General features: G+C 48.5%; 1 protein-coding gene across 1 annotated transcript in view; it reads right to left on the bottom strand.

Annotated features, from left to right (window-relative positions):
- Positions 1-3,967: 3,967 nt before the first annotated feature.
- The window catches only part of SF3B3 (splicing factor 3b subunit 3), a 48,986-nt gene continuing 32,348 nt past the window's right edge, over positions 3,968-20,605 (bottom strand). Inside the window, exons 18-26 of the mRNA XM_015419817.1 lie at positions 18,680-18,854; positions 10,704-10,909; positions 10,118-10,274; positions 9,019-9,144; positions 8,133-8,345; positions 7,758-7,856; positions 7,267-7,410; positions 5,959-6,063; positions 3,968-4,585 (exon numbers count right to left, since the gene is read on the bottom strand). Of these exons, the coding sequence (XP_015275303.1) occupies positions 4,445-4,585; positions 5,959-6,063; positions 7,267-7,410; positions 7,758-7,856; positions 8,133-8,345; positions 9,019-9,144; positions 10,118-10,274; positions 10,704-10,909; positions 18,680-18,854 (1,366 nt within the window). The 3' untranslated portion in view covers positions 3,968-4,444. The remainder of the gene's footprint in view (positions 4,586-5,958; positions 6,064-7,266; positions 7,411-7,757; positions 7,857-8,132; positions 8,346-9,018; positions 9,145-10,117; positions 10,275-10,703; positions 10,910-18,679; positions 18,855-20,605) is intronic.

The raw sequence follows: 20,605 nt of genomic DNA, 5'->3' as shown, positions 1-20,605 counted from the left end.
GGATTGAGAAATGGGTGCGTAGCCAAAACCAGAGTTTCCCACAGTTGGGTCAGAGCTGTCTGCCCTGCTGCTCAGGCAGGCATCATCTTCGTATTTTTTGCCTTGGAAACTGGCTCACTTGTTCTGCGGTCCTCCAGGCACTTTTGGAAGAGGTTTTGGGGGGAGCATTGGCAGGCTTAGCTGCACATGGGCTAGGGAGTATGGCTGTTTGAGTGAGGTCTGGAGCTGGAGAAGAAAGGGAACCATCTGTCAGTGCCCTCAGCAGCCAGGGCGAGGGGTGGAACCAGGCATCAGTTCCTGCCTGTCTTTTCAATGAGTAGAGTCTCTGGCTCCTGCACTGTCAGCTCCCCAGAAAGTCTAGGAAGTAAGGCAGTTGGCCAATGGAATGTGATGCTGGGAATGAGGAAACAGTCCTGAAAAGCAGAGGGTGAGGGGGTGGGATGCCGAGGAGAAAGGCAGACGGCTTACTTGAAGGTAGATGTGTGTGTGTGTGCGCGCTGGGAGGCGGGGAGAGCTGGCTTCTCCCTGTGTTTGGCTAGGAAAGATGGGATTGGGGAGGCTGGCTGAGAGCAGGCCTGATCCACTGTGCTCCTTCCCTCCATCTTTTCCTTGGGGAAGGAAAAAGGACTAGGGTTCCCAAGTACTTACCGTGATCTGGCGGAGGAAACATGCTCCCCGGCCGGACCATTCCTCCCTGTAACGCACCATGCCGTCGCCAAGAAGTGAAGCTGGGCGACGCTCTGGCAATGGGACTGAAAACTTGATGGTACCATCAAGTTTCCAGCCCCATTGCCAGGGTGTCGCCCAGCTTCACTTCCTGGCGACGGCATGGTGCAGCGCGTCTGTTGTCCCCGCAGGAATGATCTTGCGAGGACGTCTGTGTCCCCCGCCGAATCACGGTAAGTACTTGGGAAGCCTGCTGTATGTTACCAGGCTAACACCCGGCCACCCCACAGAGGTTAGGAAGAGGTGCCAGCCCTGGGTCCATCTTTGTTGGCCGCAGTCCTCTCGAACGGGCCAAAGACCCTGGCATACAAACCATCTGCCAACGCAAAAGAGCTGCGTGGGAAAAACTGGAGTTTGTTGAGACTGTCATAGGAGTGGACCACCCCACTGAGGTTGAAATAGCTGCAGACAGATGTCAGATTTAGAAGCATTTGTGTAATGTAACCCAAGCTAAAAAATTCTAGGAAGCGCGCGGGGGGGGTTGACTCCTGACAGGAGTTCCCACACAGCAGTCTACAAACCACACAGCCACAGAGGGTACCTTGTGGGTACCTGACTGGGCACCAAACAATCTGGGCACAATCATTTGCTAGAGGCCTTTGAGAAAGCACACCCTCTCCCCTCCCCTGATCTTGCTGTGCCCCCCCCCCAGCGCTGGTGCAGCACAGCCGCTCCGGATTATGTACATAGCTCCAAAGCAGAAACCCCCCTGGCCTCCCCCTCCCCATGCTAGGGGAGGGAATGGCCTACGTTTCACGTAACCCTCCTTCCTCTTTGACTGTTGTAGTAATAACAGTTTAGTTCTAACCTGCCAGCCCCTCCTGTGCGCTCCATGCTGTGTCATGACCAGAGATTACAACCGTGACAAATGTTTGCATTTTGCTTTTTATTTTTCATTTTTGTACAGAGAAAAAGAACTCCTTTAAAATGTCTTTCAACTGACGTAACTATTCTGGTGCTGTTGTAACTTGTTCCTCTCTCTCTCGCTCTTTTTTAATTTATTTCCCCTGCCCCTTCTAGCACTCCCTTAGCCTTTCCCACGAGTTTCTTTTTTCCCCTTACTTAAAAGAATTATTCTACCCGACTTCCTTCTCCATTTAAAATAGTCACTGCTACAAGTAACGAATGCACTGTGAAGATTCCAGTATTAATAAAAGTCGTACTGTAATTAATACAAAGGAGTCTCTTCTCTCCGTCCCTCTGGCCTGTGCTCTTTTCTTCCCCTGCCCTTTCCTCCCTGGGAAAGGAAGCGCAGACGCAAAGAACGCCTGCCCCCATGTTCCCCCCATTTGACAAGACAAAACCACTGAAAATATTTGACCCCCCCCCCCCCCAAACACACCCACTGGACTGCCTAGGCTTACCAAGTACCTACCTCAGATCGGCGGGGGACACATACTTCTTGTCAGGAACATTCCCGCGCGGAAAACAAACATGCTGCACCATGCCGTCACCCAGACATGACACCAGCACGTAGCTGGGCGACACTCTGGCAATGGAGCTGGAAACTCGATGGTACCATCGAGTTTCCAGCTGCATTGCCAGAGCGTCGCCCAGCTACATGCCCAGCGTGCTGCGTCATGTCTGGGCGACAGTATGGTGCGGGGGGGGGGAGGTTATACCAAGGGATGTTCCAGCTGAGAACCATGAGTCCCCCATCATTTCGAAAGTAGGTACTAGGACTGCCCAATTTATTCTGATTTGAGATCTGTAGCTCTGTGGAAGAAGGATTTTTCTTTTTTTTAATGAAGCGCATAATTCTGCATACCTTGGTTGGTAAGACTAAAACTAAATCCTTAGATGGTTTTCCAGTGAGAGAGCAAAGTCCTCACAGAAGCAAGCCCTCTGTACCCTGCCCGTGAAAGAAGAAAAGCAGGAGGAAGACTAATGGAATGGTGCAGGCGCTGCCACCAGCCGGGCCACACAAGCCCAGCCAGCCCTACTGACTTGGCAATCAAGGCAGCCAAAGGCCTCTAGGCAAGGAGGACCCAGCCAAGGCTGGTAGAGAAGCAGCTCTACAATTGCAGGATCTTTAAAGGCATTTTTGGATGGGGGGGGGGGGGGGGGGGGAGGAAGGAAGCAGCTGATTATTACGTTCTTCCAAAAGCAGCTACAGAAGCTGACAATGTATGTTCATTGCTTGAAAGCTATACAGCACTATTTCTGTGTAGCCCAGTTTGACCAGTTCTGTATGTGGGGAGAAGTGTCCATTCACTTTTTACTCACCACCTGACCTGGGTGGTCCAGGGTAGTGCCATCTCGCCAGATCTCAGAAGTTAAGCAGGCTTGGTTGTGGTTAGTATTGGGATGGAAGGCCACCAAGGAAGCTGCTGTTCTGTCAAGGTAGGCAATGGCAAACCACCTCTGGTGCTCTCTTGCCTTGAAAATCCTACAGGGTTGGTGTACGTTAGCTGTGACTCTGGCACTTTCTGCCACTGCAATGCTGAAAGGCAACAAGATGGCTACCCCCTGCAGCAATCAAGAAGAAGAGGAAGAAGAGATTGGATTTATACCCCGCCCTTCACTACCCAAAGGAGTCTCAGAGCGGCTTACAAACTCCTTTCCCTTCCCCTCCCCACAACAGACACCCTGTGAGGTAGGTGGGGCTGAGAGAGCTCTGACAGAAACTGCTCTTTTTCAAGAACAGCTGTTCTAGAACTATGGCTTGCCCAAGGTCATCCAGCCAGGTGCAAGTAGAGGAGTGGGGAATCAAACCCAGTTCTCCCAGATTAGAATCCGCGCACTTAACCACTACACCTGGATTTTGACTCTGCTGTACAGGCAAGCCTGGAGAAGGCTATGCTAGAAAGCGACTCCAATTTGTGTGTGAATAAAAGCCACATTCTGCAACCTGTGGAGCTGAACCAACTTCCCTGTGTCACAGCAGGTTGTTCATGACTTGGCTTTCCTGCAGCTTATAGGGGTTGCACACTTGGTATTCTGCACTTGATTTTAGCCAAAAGAAAGCCAAGAAGCAACATTCATTATACCTGCTACAGTCTTTGCACAGAGTGAAGCAGACCTGAGATTAAGAGGGTCAGAGACAGCGAGGGGATCAAAATGGATCCACACACTGATCTATTTCCTTTTGCTCTGACACCAACCTCACCTGTCTACAGATCTCGCAGCTCTCCCTGTTTAACTTACTCAAAGTGCCATTTGCACCCAACCCTTTCCCAGCGGCCAGCTTTAGAAGGTTCACATGAGCCATCTCTTCAAGACAAGAGCTTAATGAGGTATGAAACTATTTACAAACATGCACAGATCAAACAGTACGAGGGTGAAGACTACAAGTTTCCCAGATACTGGCCACGGAAGCAGGAGCACAAAGACCAACTCCAGCCTGGCACCCCCACCCCACCCATGCTCTACAGTGCTCCTCTCAACAACGTATACTCCAGGGGGCTTCGCTTTGACAAGGTGAGAGAATGAGCGTCTTGTCCAGGGCTGCAAATGCAGACAGGTGGCACATGCAGCAAGTCTTCAGAAAGGGGGTGGGCAATCTGAAATACTCTTAAGAGGGGGTCTTGTGGCCTCTTGGGAGAGCCCAACCCACACCTAGAACAGCATGTACAAAATATGCATATGACACACTGGAACACAGGGTCTAAGAGCCCAAAATAGGACAATCCAGTGGGAGGGTGGAGGCTGGGGATGTTGTTATCCACCATGCATCTTTGGAACAGAGTCCTAGCCAAGACCCAGGATGGACTCCTGCTTAGAAAGCATAGCGAGTGCGAATGTCCTCTAGCTTCTTGGACACCTCGGGTGGGGTCCTGTCCAGCTCTTCAGCCACATTTTTCTGCTTGTTGGGTTCCATGGAGTTGAACTGCTCACACAGATCCCCATCAATGACATTCTAGTGGGAGGAAGAAGGTGGCCATTTTAGAATCAGTATGTCCCATACACAAGCGATTACTTCTCTGGGCAAAAACACCAGAGCAGGTTATGGTAGATCACAGAAGTTGAGAGATGCAAAGGGAAGGGCAAAATGGGACTGCCAAGCAAGCAAGACTCTGCCAAAGAGGTGCAAAAAGCCCTATCAAAGCCAACGCTAAAGACGAGGAAATGCCTTTAAACGAACTCTATGCGCTCAACACATTTCAAGGGGAGTGCTGTTAGAAGAGCGAAAAACCAAATCAGTCAGTTCGCATCATGCTAAGAAGCAACTGGGTTGGTGACACAAAAAGCACAACATGCCCTTATTATAGTTTTCTCCTGCCTTTTCTCCCCCCCCCCCCCAAAAAAAAAGAATTCCAGGTTCACTACATGGAGGCAGGCAACGGTAAACCACCTCTGAACACCTTGCATTGAGAACCCTATAGGGTCACCCTACATTGGCTGCAACTTGACAGCACTTTCCCACTACCACCCCTTTCTTGGAAAATGGGGGGGGGGGGGTTTCCCCAGGCACTTGTTTATCCGGTCACTGACCAGCACCAGGCCTCCTTACAGCTTCAGCACAGGGCCTGCATCGTATGCCTTGAAGTCATGCTTCAGGATGCATAGCCAACAGCAGGCAACTTGTACAGTCCGGTTACTCACAGGGATAGAAGCTAGGAGCCCCAGTTTGCCACCACGGCTGCCCTTCCTCTTTGTTTGTGTGTGTGTGTGTGTGTGTGTGCGTGCGTGCGTGTGCAGGCAGTCTTAAAGAGGAATGCATTCTTGCACACACAAAATGTCCACATTTACAGGTACCCACTACTGCTAGTTCAAGGGTAAGGAGGCTGTTGGGAATGAGGGGGCTCTTGCCCCATGAAAGGAAGGGCTGAGCCACCTCACTTGGCACCCACTCGAACACCATGAAGCTGCCTTCTACTGGCTAGGCTTGTCTACTCTGCCTGGCAGCACCTCTGGAGAAGAGAAAAAGCTGTTCCTATCACCCACTACCTGATCCTTTTCATTGGAGATGCCAGCAACTGAACTCCAGCTGTTCTGTACACAAAGCAGATTGTCTACTACAAATGGACTTTGACCCCTTTATTTAAGCTGCATTATACCAAGACAGGCCACTGGTCCATCAAGGGTCAATATTTTCTGGAAGTGGCTCTCCAGTGTTTTGGGATACCTGTTCAACTGAAAATGCCAGGGAGTGAATATGGAACCTTCTGCATGCAAAGCAGACGCTCAAGCTGGGAGGCATGCCCCGTTTGCCCCGAGGAGCTGCAGAGGAGGGAAACTACTGAGCCCAAAGCCCTGCCCCATTGCTGATCAGTTCAGAGCCTGGCCTACCTTTACAGGGAAGTAATAGGAGCGGAAGCTGAGATGGTCCCGTCCGCAAAGAGGAGGGTGCTCAGACCGGAGATGCATCTCGACATGCTGGAAGAAGTCATGATCCTGAAGGCAGCAAAGAATAACAATGAGGGAACAGTTTAACAAGAAGTCACAGTGGCATAACAGGGCTCAGGAGGAAAGAACAGGCTCAGCTCCACTCTCTTTGGGAACAGATTTCCTGCAGGAAAAATGCTTATTCTTTTGAGAGTGAGAAGTACTTATTTAAAAATTGAGCAACCCTTCTTCCCTGAAAACTGTACTTATTTCTGCTGGCCTTCCACAGAAGTATAAACAGCACAACAATGGCCTTGAAATCAGGTTAGAGAAGGACTTTTAAGATCACTCCTGGAGTACTGAAAACCATTAAAATAATTTATGTTGGAGATAAGCACAAATGCTCTCTCTTTGCACATGCAGCATAAAAGCAAGAAAGCCTTAACATCTTAGCATGGCAGGAAACCCCTAGTATTCAGTAAACTTTTTATGTATGCAGCTTCCATCTTACACATCATTAAAAGATAAGAAACCTCTTCAACACTAACCCCCTGCTTCACAAAGGCAAAATAATAATTATAGGTCTGATACACAAAAGGCTTCATTTTGAAGGGGTTTCTTTTTTATACTGCAAGAGATGCAGAAAACAAGACACACACACACACCCTACCCCCAGGTTCTTTCTGCTGATGTTTTGAAACAATTCTCAAGAACCCCAGATTCCAACATCATGGGTTCCGCTCTGGTAAACATTTCGAGTAATATGGAAACCCAAAATTCAGGGAGCTATTTGGCAGGAGGTTTTGTAACCATCACTAGCTATAAGTTCCAGGTCAGCCTGCAGGGTTGACAAATACACCCAAGTGACCCTTCTCCAACACAATAAATCTGCGGAGGGGGGATTGGAAAATGTAAACTACTGTGTGTAGGAACTGGGAACTTCAGGGGCCTTAGGTTGGACAGTCAAATCTGCTACAGTCTACAGCACCACTGAGGTCTGTTCCAAACTGCAGTGTTGACACAACAATCCTGTTTCATGTGGGTGGAGCTGGCTGGCACTCCTGTCAACAAAAGCTGTCGGGATCAGATTCTGCCTATGGAGGAGGCAGGAGGGCCAAACACAGCTTCCCTGGGGAGGGGGAATACAAGCAAACCAAAACCAGAACCACCAGAAAGCAAAGCTGAGCATCCAGCAGATGCCTCCCTCCCATCTGAGGCCCGAGTCTTTCGAAACTGAGCAGGATGCAGCACCGTCCCCTCCCTTGTGCTTACTTCATGTGACGTGAACGGGACTAGAATGCCGATGCCGCCTGACAAGGTGGTGTAGACGAGTGATTCGGAGCCCCCTGGGATCAGCGTGGTCTTCTGCAGAGACAGCACGGTTTCTCCGACGTGGTAGTTCATAATCACCTCTGCCTGGAAGTCAGACAAGCAGCACACTTCAGTAGACAGCTCGGGCTCCTCTCATGCATGGGCCACCTCACCACCCGCCATTCACCCCAGAGGCATGTGCTCCTTTGACAGGAGCAAGAGCAATCAGGACACCTTCATTCTCAAAAGGCTTTCCCTGGCTACAGCAGAAAGACGAAGCCCCACGGAGGCTGCGGTTGCTTTGATCCTTGAAAATGGACCATGCATTTTAATGCATTGTTTTTTCATGGATACTTGATTTTTTTATACTCTGTATTTCTCTACCGATACACACCAACAACCCACCCAAGAACTGGCCCACCCAAGCAGAGGGGTTCCTGCCCCAGAGTCACCTTCTGCGAAGCTCCGTTGAGAAGCCCTCGGTCCCACAAAGCTTTGTTGCCCGTTGGGTCTTCATCGACCTCATCGTTCGTGTTGGGAGGCAGCCTCACCTGTGTCGGGGAACAAACCAAAATGAGGCCCACAGCAAGAACTGTGAGAGGTTATCGCAGGGGTAAACTGAGACTCTCTCAAACCAACGGAAGACGCAGCAAAAGCAAGCCTCAATCCAACAGGAGCCAAGGCCTTGCCGTCTCACCCACCGCTGGGCAACAGCCAAGAGGGAGCATTTCCACAGCACCCCAGTCTCTCATGCTGGGCATCCTATGGAAATAAAAGGAGAGTGCAAGAGGAGCCCTCTCTTGTCTGTCCTCAAAGCCAAGACTCACCACGCAAATGTTGCCGAATTTGTCGGCTCCGGCCACAGTGTCATAGTCCAGGAGGCAGGCGGTGGTGACCCAGCGCGGGTGGGTGTCGTCGGCAAAGATGATGAGCTGATTCTCGTTCCTCTTGTAGCGCACCCAGATGAAGCTCTCCTGGACGTCCGAGACAATCACCCGGTGCCCAATCGTCTGGATCCCACAGATGTAGTTGGCAATGTGCTAGTTCAAAGGAAAGCAAGCCAGATGGGTAAATAAGGAGCAGGAAGGGGTCTCTCCCTCATCACAAGAGCCTGCTTAAGGCACCTCCTGCCTAGGGGGTCCTGATTTCATCCCTGACCCCAGCGTACGAATGGATCCTCAAAATCTTTGCTGTCTAGGCTCAGTCAAGGATAGCACTTACATCATTGCAGATATCAAGGAAATTACTTCTGCTCTCAAGTTTACCAGACAGTGAGAAGTTGGGATCAGCAACTGCAATGGAAGTTCTTGGACTCTCAACAGTCACTTGACTCCTTCCTCCCGCACCCCAAGTTCTGCACACGGTGTTCCTACATAATAGCTCCAAACGACATGCTGCATCAGTGGTCCCTTCAGCACTGGAGACTGGCATATGCCGTCTAGCAGAGCAAGTGGGAGGTGTAACCCAGTCTTAATATGATACCTTCCTCTGCTTATGGAGAAAGGGAGGCATCTGCTGCAGACACCTGCACTGTTTGGCAGACAAATAACAGTAACTAACATGCAAAGAGATCTGACAGGTAGAGACAACACTGAAATTCGAAGCACCCCCCCCTCTCAACTTCCTACACTGTTTCAAACCAAAGTGTGCAAAACAAGCAACTCAGCTGAAGTGCCCCTTCAGGCTCCCCAGTTCAAGGACGAATGTCACTACCTTGTTCTCACACTTTCGCAGCAGCTTCTTCTTGCCCAAGTCATAGACGCGTAACAGTTTCCCCACACCGATGAGCGCGCGGCCTTGGAACGGGGCAATAGCTGCCGGCACCTCCTCCACTGGAGTCTGAACAGGAGAAGCAGGTATTAGACAAGCCAGGACAGATGCACAGAAAGAACCACTGCGAAGGCAGCCCAGAGTTTGCAACACTCCGCTCCTTCCTAGGAGAACAGGCAAGCCCCCGCAGAACACTAGCAGGGGAAGAGTACAGCCTGTCAGCAGCTTGTAGAGCCTCCCCGGTCATGCTGAGAAAGACCCCTGCAGTCTGAAGCCTGACTGCACTACTGGAGAAGATGAACATGACAGACTAGCCTATCTGTTCACAATGGATGAGAGAAAGCTCAGAGTCAAGCAGCCCCCAGCTGAGTTCCTTTTCACAAGAGCTAGCAGTCCCCCCACCCAAGGTCCAGTGTTCCCTCTAAGCTGAGTCAGTGTGAGCTAGCTCAGTTTTTTAGCCTCTGGCTCACACATTTCTTGCAGCTGACTCAAGAACTTCCTTGGAAGGAGGGATAAAAATCTATCCACATGTGAATATATGGTGTTGCCTTCTACCGGGTTAGACCACTGGCCTTCTGCTCTGACTCAGAGGCGGAACTCTACAGTCTCAAGCGCACAAAGGTCTTCCCCAGCACCTCCTGAAGGCCCTTTAGCCAAAACTACTGAGACCTTTTGCAAATCAACGACATATTCTGTCACTCAGCTGTAACCGCCCCCAGCACCCAAAAAGAAGCAGTCCCATCAGGATCCCAGCAACATTCCCAGGGCTTCTGAAAGTGCCCGCCAGCACCAACCAGACTTCCATCTCCCAGCAGCTTTTGGTTCAGACTTGCAAACACTGCTTCAAATCTCCAGTCTGAGTGACAGATGTGGTCACTGCCCCTTACACAGCAGCAACATTGCTGCAAACCTGGACTAGGTGAAAGCAACACGTGGCACAGAGAAGGTGGGACCCCCCCCCCCTTCTGCAGCTCCTAAGAGAGGCTGGTTGCTATTCCTACCAACATCATTACCCCCTTCCCAACCTCTATCAGGTACCCACCTTGTGCAGAAACTCCAGCTTCTCTCCGCTGTTTACCAGCTTGTAAGTGTAGACAAACCCTCCAGCAACTGAGCGGGGGTTCAGGATCAGGTCCTTGGCCACTCCCACCAGGACATGCCAGTCATCACCACCGTTGGCAAATCGGCACACTGCCACACTGAGAACGGGAGAATCAAGAGCGTGACTGGAATAAGCAATCTCTCCCAGGAAGCTCTAGCAAAGGATGCTTTGGAAGAGAAGGGGGAGAGAGAGGACCTCTGGAAAGCCAGAACCCTTTACATGGGGCAGGACTGCCACTCTTAAACACCACGGACAGACAGGTGCACAGTTTATCCATTATTCTGCTGTGATCAAATCCTGTCAAGTGTTCCCAAGTGGACAAAAATATGCAATTTGCTCTTAACACGACACTGCTATTGTCTGACAGCCACATCAGGAGTGATTCTGTGACTGGTGCATTTACAAGGCATGCTCAGACAAGGGAGACGGTCGGCAGCCTTGGAGGCTACGCTCCAGTGTTGCTCAGCAAAGGGGAAAGGAGCAACCTTCCAAGAGGCCTTTCGTTGGCATATGGGCTCCTCCTTACCTAAAGGCCGCTTCGTTCTGCTCCAGCTGGACCAGATCCAAAGTGTTGCCCTGGATGGGGTTCATCACCCGGATGATGGATGCCCACTGCCCATTTCCTGCCTTTGGGGCACCAAAGATGGACTCGGGAAGGTTCTCATTCAGAAACGCTGCTGCCATCTCTGCGGCCAGTTCCCTTTCATCCTCACCTGCAGCTTCAACCATTTCCTGTGACACAAAGGAATCAAATCACTACTTTTTATGACGCTCTTAGGCAAAGAATCACGGGACTGCAGTCCGACCAAATGACCTACATAAAGAGTAACACCAAAGCAATCTATGCACTGGCAAAGAGAGACATTTTGTCCAGAAAGAAGAAGCAGCGTGGAATGCTAGACTATTCTCACGTGATTCCTTTGGATGAGTCCTCTGAGACAGCAGATGGAAAGAATACATTGCATAACCAGGAATGTGGATAGATTGAGATGAGTGGCCGTGTTAGTCTGTCTGTAGCAGCAGAAAAGAGCAAAAGTCCAGGAGCACCTTAAAGACTAACAAAATTTGTGGCAGGGTAGGCACTTTTGTGAGTCACTGCTCACTTCAAATACAGCTAGAATGTCAGTCCATATGTCCTATATTTTGGAGAATGACCCTTGGCACTTACCGTGAGGGCTCCTTCTCCTCTGAGGAAAGGAGGACATCTTGGGTGATTCCCACCATCCTATCAGGGAGAGGCGGGAACTAATTTTCAACCTCTTCCTGTGTGGTGGAGGAACACCCCCTTTCTCAGTTCAGATGACTCCAAACAGCAGTTCCAAACGTAACCAGTTCCTATGCTAACAAGACGTAAGCTCAGAACATGAAGTTGAACTTACAACAACGATAACGTACAAAAAGAACATGGAGAACATTAGCTCAGAATGAAGCAGCGTAGAAGAGGTATGGAAGAAGAGAACAGCGCCAGGAGGACAGCGATGTAATTGGGAGAGGCAAGATGTCCACCCTTCCTCAGAGGAGAAGGACCCCTCACGGTAAGTGCCAAGGGTCTCTCTCCCTCTGAGGCGGAGGACATCTTGGGTGCTCCCATAGCAGTACCTTAAACATTGGGTGGGATACTGCTCCCTTCTGCTATCACGCTGTAGGACTCTTCTTCCAAATGAGGCATCTGCAGAATCACAGACATTCAGCTTGTAATACCTCACAAAGGTGGAAATGGAGGACCAAGTCGCTGCTCTACAGACCTCCTCTACTGAAGCATGTTTAGCAAATGCAGCATTGGTGGCTGCACTCTTCACCGAGTGTGCTGTAATCCCTGGGGGATCTCAATACTGAGAGACTTGTAAATCATGCCACTAGGCATGATTTAGTTGTGAAACTGATTGCTGATTTGGACATCATGTGTCCCAGGTTGGGAGGAGAAATGTTTATAAACATTGACTGTCATCCTAATGCTGGTGGTCCATATCAGGTATGCTTTAAGAGACCTACGAACATTCAGTGTATGCCAGGACTTCTCCCTAGGGGGCTTCGGATCAGGACAAAAGGAAGGTAGGTATATTTCCTGAGATCTGTGAAAACTAGAGGTGACTTTTGGTATAAAGGTGGGATCTGTACAAAGAACCACTTTGTCCCTATAGAACACACGCAGTCCTGGGTTAGTTGAAAGCACGCTGAGTTCAGATATGCATCTAGCCAAAGTTACTGCGACCAAAAATATTGTCTTCATGCGTAACCAAAGGAATATCCTGAATGGGTTCAAATGGTGGTTTTGTAAGTGCTGACAGGACTGGATGAAGCCACAATGTGGGGAACCTATGAACCTGTGGAGGACTGTGTAAAGTTGCCCCTCTTGAAAATCTACGAATGTGGGGGTGTGACGATAAAGAGTATCCTTTTGATTGTGAAAGTACTGACGCTAGTGCTGCAACCTGTTTCCTGAGAGTGGCCAGTTTCAAACCAGATTTTAGGCCATCATTCAGGAAGTCCGGAATTGATTGACTAGATGGTTCCATAACATTGACAGCTTTCCTTCTGAACACCTGTGAAAAGGCTTCCAGGAGACATTATATATCCTAGTAGTGGAATCCTTTCTGGATGCAAGGATCGTACTGGTCACATCTGAAAAACAGCCAAGTGTCATATGAGAGAGCTGTTCAAGGTCCACATGGTCAGATGTAGACGTTCTGGACGAGGGTGCCTTGAGTGATCAGGTGGTGATACAGACATCTGTTGGGAGTGCTGAGAACCAAGGTCAACGAGGCCACCACGGAGCCACTAACAGGACTGTTGCTTTTTGTTGCCTTATCTTCTGTGTAACTTTGGTATGACTGGAATCAATGGGAAAGCATACAGTAGACCTCGTAGCCAGTGAGTGGTTAGGGCATTCGTCGTTTCTGCTTTGTGATGGAAAAACCTGGTGTAGAACCTGGATAGATAGTGGTTCCGATGAGATGCAAACTGATCTATCAGGGGTCCAGAATCCAGTTGAAAACTTCTTTCTTCAGCATCCACTCCCCCAGTTGTATTTTCTGTCTGCTGAGCCAATCCGCTTGAATAGTGCCTAATCCCCTTACAAGTTCGTCTCTGAGTGATGCCAGGTTCTTTTCTGCCCAAGTCAAGAGTATCACTGCTTCCTTGTGCAGAGATGACGATTTGGGGGCCCCTGGTCGTTTATGTTAGCTTTGGCAGAGACATTGTCCGTAAGAACCAGAATGTGCTGACCTCTCACCTTGTCGCCATAATGGAGTACAGCCAGCCGAATTGCTCTCAATTCCAATATATTGATGGGGAGACGAGATTCTCTGTGTCCATCGTCCCTGTGCGGGTCAAGGTTGACCCCCAACCCTGAAGGCTTGTGTCTGTGAACAGCTGAAGTTCCTTGCTGAAATAAAACCTCTTTCCCCGACAGAGGCTGAACTCTCTTGTCCACCACTTTAGGCTCTCCCACACTAGAAGAGGCACTTGTACTGAGGTGTCCCATTTCCCCATTATTTGGGTTTGGTATAGTCTGAGAAGAAACTGGAGTTGTCTTGTGTGGAAGTGACCCCATTGCATCACCTCTGTGTTGGAGATCAGTATGCCCATCACCTTGGCCAAGGTGAGTAAGGATGAGTGGGTGCTGCTGACAATTATTTTCACCATTTGCGTGGTTTTCTGTATCTTATCCTCCACCACACAGGAAGAGGAAGAAAATTAGTTCCTGCCTCTCCCTGTTAGGATAGTGGGAATCACCCAAGATGTCCTCCTTTCCTCAGAGGGGGAATGGAGTGATTTCATATGCCGAATGACATTAGCAGGCAAATGGTCTGGTGTCTATTACCATCCCAAGATGTTCCAGCTCCTGCATCAGAGAGTGAACATTTGGCCAAGTTGATAAGAAAACCGTGGGACTGGAAGCAATGAATGGTCTCTTGAATGTCCTGAAGGGCCTTCATTTTGGTATGGAAACAGATTAAGAGATATGGATGCACATGTATGCTCTTTTTTCTCAGATGGGCTACTGGGTTGACTAGCACTTTGGTGAACAGTCTCAGAGCGCTCACCAGATCAAAGGGCAGGGCTCTGAATTGCGGATGAGAGTTTCCTACACAAAACCTCAGGAAGCATCTGTGGAGTGGCAGAATCGGGATTATGAAGATATGCTTCAGTGAGGTCCAGGGAAGCAAGGTATTCTCCTGGTTGTAGAGCCTACATTATTGATTTGAGGGTCTCCATATGGGAATGCCTTAATTTGATGAACTTGTTTAAGAATTTCAGATCTAAGATGGCCCTCCAGTCCGTTTTTTTTGGGGACTGTGAAAAATATGGAGTAACTCCCCTGTCCCTTCTGATCTGGTGGTAATGGTTCTACTGCCAAAATGTCCATCAAGTGTTGAATTGCCTTGCAGGACAGTGAAAAAGTGAAGGAAGTGGCTGAGGATATCCAAAAGGTGAAGAAAAAAGTCAAGAAGCTGGAGACTGAACAAGTTTTAATGAAAGATCAATTATTACAAGTTCAAATGGATAAGGCCAACATGGTTCTTCGCTTCCAAGGTGTTCCAGAAATACCGGGTGAGAATCTTAAAGAACGGATGTGTGAGCTATTAGCCCCAGTGGCAGATATGAAAGAGGATCAATTGAAAAGCGAGATGGATGTGGTCTATAGATCATATTCAGGCTATATAAAGAAAAATAACCTGCTGGGGGAAATTGTTGTAAGATTCTCGAAGAGGCAAATAAGGGATGCAGTCCTGAAAGCGGTGTCTGGAGCACCCCTGAAAGTGGGGGAAAATGCTATCAGAACGTTAAAGGATATTCCATTTGAAGTAAGACAACGGAGGAAATGATCCAGTGCAGTTTTCCTGAATTGTACTGAATATCCTTTTGAGGTTATTTCTAATGTCCAAGAATCTGCTTGGGAATCTATCCATGCTGCCTGGAAACAAAGCAGCCGTCTCTCCCACCGGAATCTCCTCTGAATCATGCATTAGTAGTCTTGTTGTCTCAATCCTGTTTGTCATTTTGGTTGGACAACTGTCTTCCAAATCGAGATCCAGTGAAACCCTTCCTGTAGGTTTGCTTGGAATATTCTCAGGAAGGTCTCTGCAGATCCTGTTTGGACTTATATGTTGAGCTTGAGGAACAAAAGGACTGAGTACCAGATCCTTTTTATCAGGATGATGCAGGTTCTTAGGTATTGCTTTTTTTTGTCCCTCGTCTCCACCAATATCCTATCAAGATGGTCTCCAAATAGCTTTTTCCTTTGGAATGGGTAGGCTAACATGAAAGATTTTGACTGTAGTTCCGCTGGCCAGGCGCACAACCAGATTCCTCTCCTCGCTATGACTGCCAAGGACATGGCTCATGATGAAAAGGTAAGGGCATCCAGGGATACATCCGTAGAAAACGCTGATGCTTTCAAAATTCTAGTTGCTCCCTCTAAGAGTCTCTTGTACCTGAACAAGTTTTCGCATCCAGACAATGATGGCTCTGGTTACTACTGAAACTGTAGCTGAAGCCTTAATAGCCATTGCAGTGGCTTCATGAGATCTCTTAAGTGCTGTGTCTATTTCCTTGTCCAGGTTGTCATGTACCGAGCCCTGATAAGAGACCATACACTTGGAGTGCAGCCACAGAAGCATCCACCAGGGGTACCTGCAACTTCTCACTGGCAAAAGAGGGCAAGTCACACAGTTTTTTCACAAAACTAGGAAACTGTCTGTTGGAAGTGGGTTTCACCCATTCTGCTTTTAGTTGTCAGAAATACTCGCTCAGAGGTTGTGTATCTAGGAAAAAATTCCTCCCTTCCTTTGGACCTATTTCTGGGGTTGGTACCTGGGCTAACCGTCTCCTCCCCCAATGGAACATCATGGAGCTCCAGGGCTGACAGAGACTTAGCAATTAGATATTGATAGTCCTCTGCTTTGAAAAAACGTGCAGACCGTTGGGGAACACTAATGTCTTCAACTTCGTAATCAGAAAGGAACTTCCCCTCTTCCTTGTCCCCTGTAAGAGTCATCAGGGGACTGTTCTCTCTCTGAGTCGGAATGCCTGTCTCTGGGAGGTTGTTTCCTGGCTGCTTTAGTTGGCCATCTTCCCTTCCTATCTTTGGACCTGGATCGCTCTAGAGGGTCTGGGACAGAGGAGAGTTTGAACGAGGAGTGAGGGAACCCATGTCTCCTAGTTGGCATAAATTGGCGATTTCTTTCTTCACGGCATGCCTGAGGGACTCCATTAAATTCTGTGGGAGGAGGTCGTTCCCTGAAAGAGGTACATTACCCATGATGACCTGGAGATACTTTGTGCCGGCAGTGACTGATTGTCCTGGGAGGGACAATCCTCTACTGAAGTCTCCCGCTAGGGGGGTTGGTAATGGGCTCTTCTAAACTGGGCCGGCGGTCACAGGAGAGCCTGGGAGCGTTTCCCACCAAAAAATGGGAGCCAAGGTGGCCACCACTGTCAGCCGATGGGCAGGAGCGGGGCATGTCCACAGCTTCTGTAGAATGATGGCACTTCCTCCCATGCTGTTCTCTGCCCGAACAGGGCTCGTCGCCAGCAGCCGAGGCAAGCTAGTAGGTCATGCCGGCTCCGGAATCCTCCCACTGTGCGTCCAAGTTGTCGGCATTGGTCTCCGCCTCGGAGAGATAGCCATCCGGGTGCCTCTGCACACTGGAAAACGTGTGCTCTGTGGCTATTTCCCAAGGCCTGCTAACAGCCGCTGCGAAACTTCCCCTCAGGTTGAGAAGAAGTGTGTGTGTGGGGGGGGAGAAAAGCTGAAAGAAGGTTGCAAGAGGCAAGTAACTAGGGAGCTAGAAGCCAAGAAGGAAGTAATAGGAGGAAGAAATAAGAGAATAGGAAAGAATATAGAAAAAGTTAGACAAAACTCAGTAAAGTTTGGAGGCAAAGCCTACAAAGATCCTCCACCTGTTGAGGCAGGAATAGAACAGGTAAAGGGGGTGTTCCTCCACCACACAGGAAGAGGAAGAAAATTAGTTCCTGCCTCTCCCTGATAGGATGGTGGGAATCACCCAAGATGTCCTCCTTTCCTCAGAGGGGGAATGAAGTTATTTCATATGCCGATGACATTAGCAGGCAAATGACAATAGCATGTGAATAACAATAGAAGGTGTGATTGGAATAGGTGCGATATGCAGATGGGTAGTAGGTGTGGAGAAATTACCATTGGTAACAAGACAGGAAACCTAGCTCTTGATTCAGTCCAGGAGGGTGCATTGTCTTGAGCTTCATTATCGGTTGCAATTTAGCAGTCTCATGAACAGTGTGTGAAAGATACTCTGAATTCTCCCTACAGAAGGAGCCAGCACTGTTTGCATCCAGCCAGCTACATGAGGCTGTCTATGCACACCTTCTTGCATTGTGCCATAACCTTTATCACAGCACTTGCTCATTAAGAAGATTAATCACCCATTTGTGGCCCTGGTACACTCCAAAAGAGCACAATCAGTCAGACGAGGAATTTAAAAGTCAGCAATAAGATGATCAGCAGCTCACTGCTGTTCAGAAGGAACCTTCTCTTGGCAACCTTCATCAGTGGCCAAGTCTGGGAGGTAGGGGTGTCTCGTATCTTCACAGAGAACCTCTCTCTCATTTAAAAAGAAGCTCTCAGTTCTTCCCAGTGTCTCCCAGACCAGTGTGAGGCAAGAGGATGAACCTTCTCTCAGGACAAGGACAGGGCTGTTCAAGCATCTGTCAGCTATGCTGCCATGAGTGTGATGTCTGTTTAATTGCATCTTAGCTGCAACGCATATCTCTCAAGGCCGCTGGAGGAGTTGGTGTGTCTACAACCCGTGAGAAGCTTTTCCCGTTCCCAGCTTCTGCAGCCGTTAGATATCTGCCAAATGCCCGCGCGCGGGAACCCATCTAATTGGGTACTACGTGGGGGGGGGGGGGCATACGAATGCCCTATATCCTATTATGCGCATAGGTAACCCGCCATTCCTAACAGTGTTCATGTTACTGCATCTATGGCTTTTCAATAAAAGTAAAACCTTCTTGGAAGCGTGTACTTCGTTGTATTGCTGTGGATCCTGACAGCATCTGGCACAGGGCTAGAAAACAGAGCCTCCTAAGCCAGGTGACTGAACAAACACCAAGGGAAAACAATCAGCTTCTCACCTCCCACCAGACTCCTGAAGCCTCTCCCGAGCCAACACAAAGCAAATCCTCTAGGAAAGTGGACTCATCCAGAACTAGCACTGAGCTATGACTGGAACCACTCCAAAGGAGACATTAACAATTTGGCAAGGAGTGCTCCTCACCGAGGTTACCAATGTTTTATCCAAAGGCTTCACAAAATCTTAAGAGATGCATGTTTTTTGTGGGTCTTGTGGAGCCACTACCATATGTATGCCCATGACAAGGCCATGACTGTTAAGTGGCCTTTGCCATCCTTTACTAAAAGGCCAGTAGCAAAAACTGGAGAGAAGACTTGGGTCCTCCCAAGGGCCCAGAACCTGGATATCCCCACTCTCTAATGGTGTGCAGGAGCATTCCCATTACCTCAGCCATCTGCTGCTTCCGCTGGGCTTTCGTAGCCTCGGTATAGGCGTTGTGGTCAGTCTCAATGATTATTAAGTTGTTGCTCTCGGGGTGAATGACGAACTTCCTGGGTGTGTACTGCAAGGGGAAGGCCACTTGGTTGAAGACAGCTCCAAGCTTCTCTAATGCCAAAATTCTACGGGATCAAAAACACGGTCAGAAGTTAGCAGAGGCACTTACACCGTTGCTTCCTCAATGCTGTGCTGCTTCCAGCCGTCATTCAATATCATCTAGTTGCAACAGACCAACGCTATACAAACCGTACTGCATAAAAAGCACATTAAATACAGAAGGTACAAACCCCTTCCAGGGAAAACTGAGGATGCCATCCCTAAATGGGACTGCTCCATTCTATAGGGGAAGAGCTCAAGGACATTAGCATGGCGGCTCTGAACCTGTGAGGTGAGTGGCAGAGCTGGCTCTCCAGGATACTCTCCTCCTCCACTGAAGGAGCATTAGCTAGTCTCCTTACAGAAAAGAAAGCCAGCCTGCAAGTGAACATATCTGTGTTCCAAACTTGAGGACACATATTAGGACATAATCAGACCAGCCACATAAGGGATTGACAATGCAAAGAAGAATCCCTCTCTGGGGCCCTTATATAAAATGCAATATTTAGTATCCAACTATACCCACAGAACACATACTGCAGGAGTGACATAAGAAAATATAGGGTATCTGCCACTAACATAAGCCAATGACATTGCTAGGAGATGTACATTTTGAGCTTCCTCCTAAAAAATGGGGTACCTTAAAAAAACACTAGTACACCTGCCAATGAGCACCTTTAAAAAAAGACTACTTTTTAAAAAATCCCTATTAAAGCCATTACTACTGAAGCAAAAATTGAGAGGACATCGTACTGGTGACATTTTCCAGACCACTTTATTGAAAGAATTCATCACAACATTTTTAACCATACCTGGATTCAGGGCTTTTTAGGTTGCACAAATTTTTACAGCTCCCTAGTGACTAGGACCTAGTCCAACCTCCAACAAGCTATAAAAAGGTATCTTTCAAAGGTAACCTTACAGTTGTTGTTAATAATCAGCCAAGTGTGGATCCTGGCCACAAATCAGAGGAGATTCGCCCACTCACCCATTCTCCTCTTCAGAACGGCTAGCCTTATCTGGAGGCAGTGCTCTAATATGGCTCTTGGGAACTGATTGTATAAGTCTCAAACATCTTGATATTTTCCCTCAGCACCAGCTCCTGACTTCCACGCCATTCAATATTTATGCCAGAGCCTTCCTCACGAAGACACTGACTGCTGGACCCAATAAATGCCCCTAACTCTCTTTGGGTCTGAAACAAATTGAATATAGGCTGTTTAGGAACACTTATTGCAAGTAAGAGCAACTGAGCACAAGTGTACTGGCCAAGAGGGATTCCAAGAGACATTTACACCTTAACCTATCGTATTGAAAGACCATTAATTAACCAGCCATGTATTATTGGGCACTTATCCAAAACCACAATTTCAGTTTGGGGAGTCATTAATGTAAAAACCTGAAGGGGAGAATGGCCGTTTTGTGAGTTAACCAGAATAACAGAAAGTCACACCACTCATAATGGCATGCATATTAGGGATGTGCATTTCGGAATCCCGAGTCGAAAAAAAAGCCGAAAATAACATTTTTCGGCTTTTTTCGGCTTTTGGGATCCCGAATTAGCAATTTATGCGCTTGTCCGAATCCCGAAAAAAAAAATCCCGAAAAAATTCGGGAATCCCGAAAAATTCGGGTCCATTATAACCAATGGGGCCATTGAAGTCAATGGCAAAAATCTTCTTGAAACTTTGTGGGGGGCTGGGGGGGAGGGGGTTTGGGATAGAGGCTCCAAACATGGAGCGTGCTTACTGGAACCTCTCCCCAACATACCCACCAA

This window comes from Gekko japonicus, unplaced genomic scaffold (assembly GCF_001447785.1).
Source record: "Gekko japonicus isolate JY-2015 unplaced genomic scaffold, Gekko_japonicus_V1.1 scaffold2543, whole genome shotgun sequence".
In the NCBI taxonomy this organism is placed as follows: Eukaryota; Metazoa; Chordata; class Lepidosauria; order Squamata; family Gekkonidae; genus Gekko; species Gekko japonicus.
This window is presented reverse-complemented; position numbering and strand designations above follow the sequence as displayed.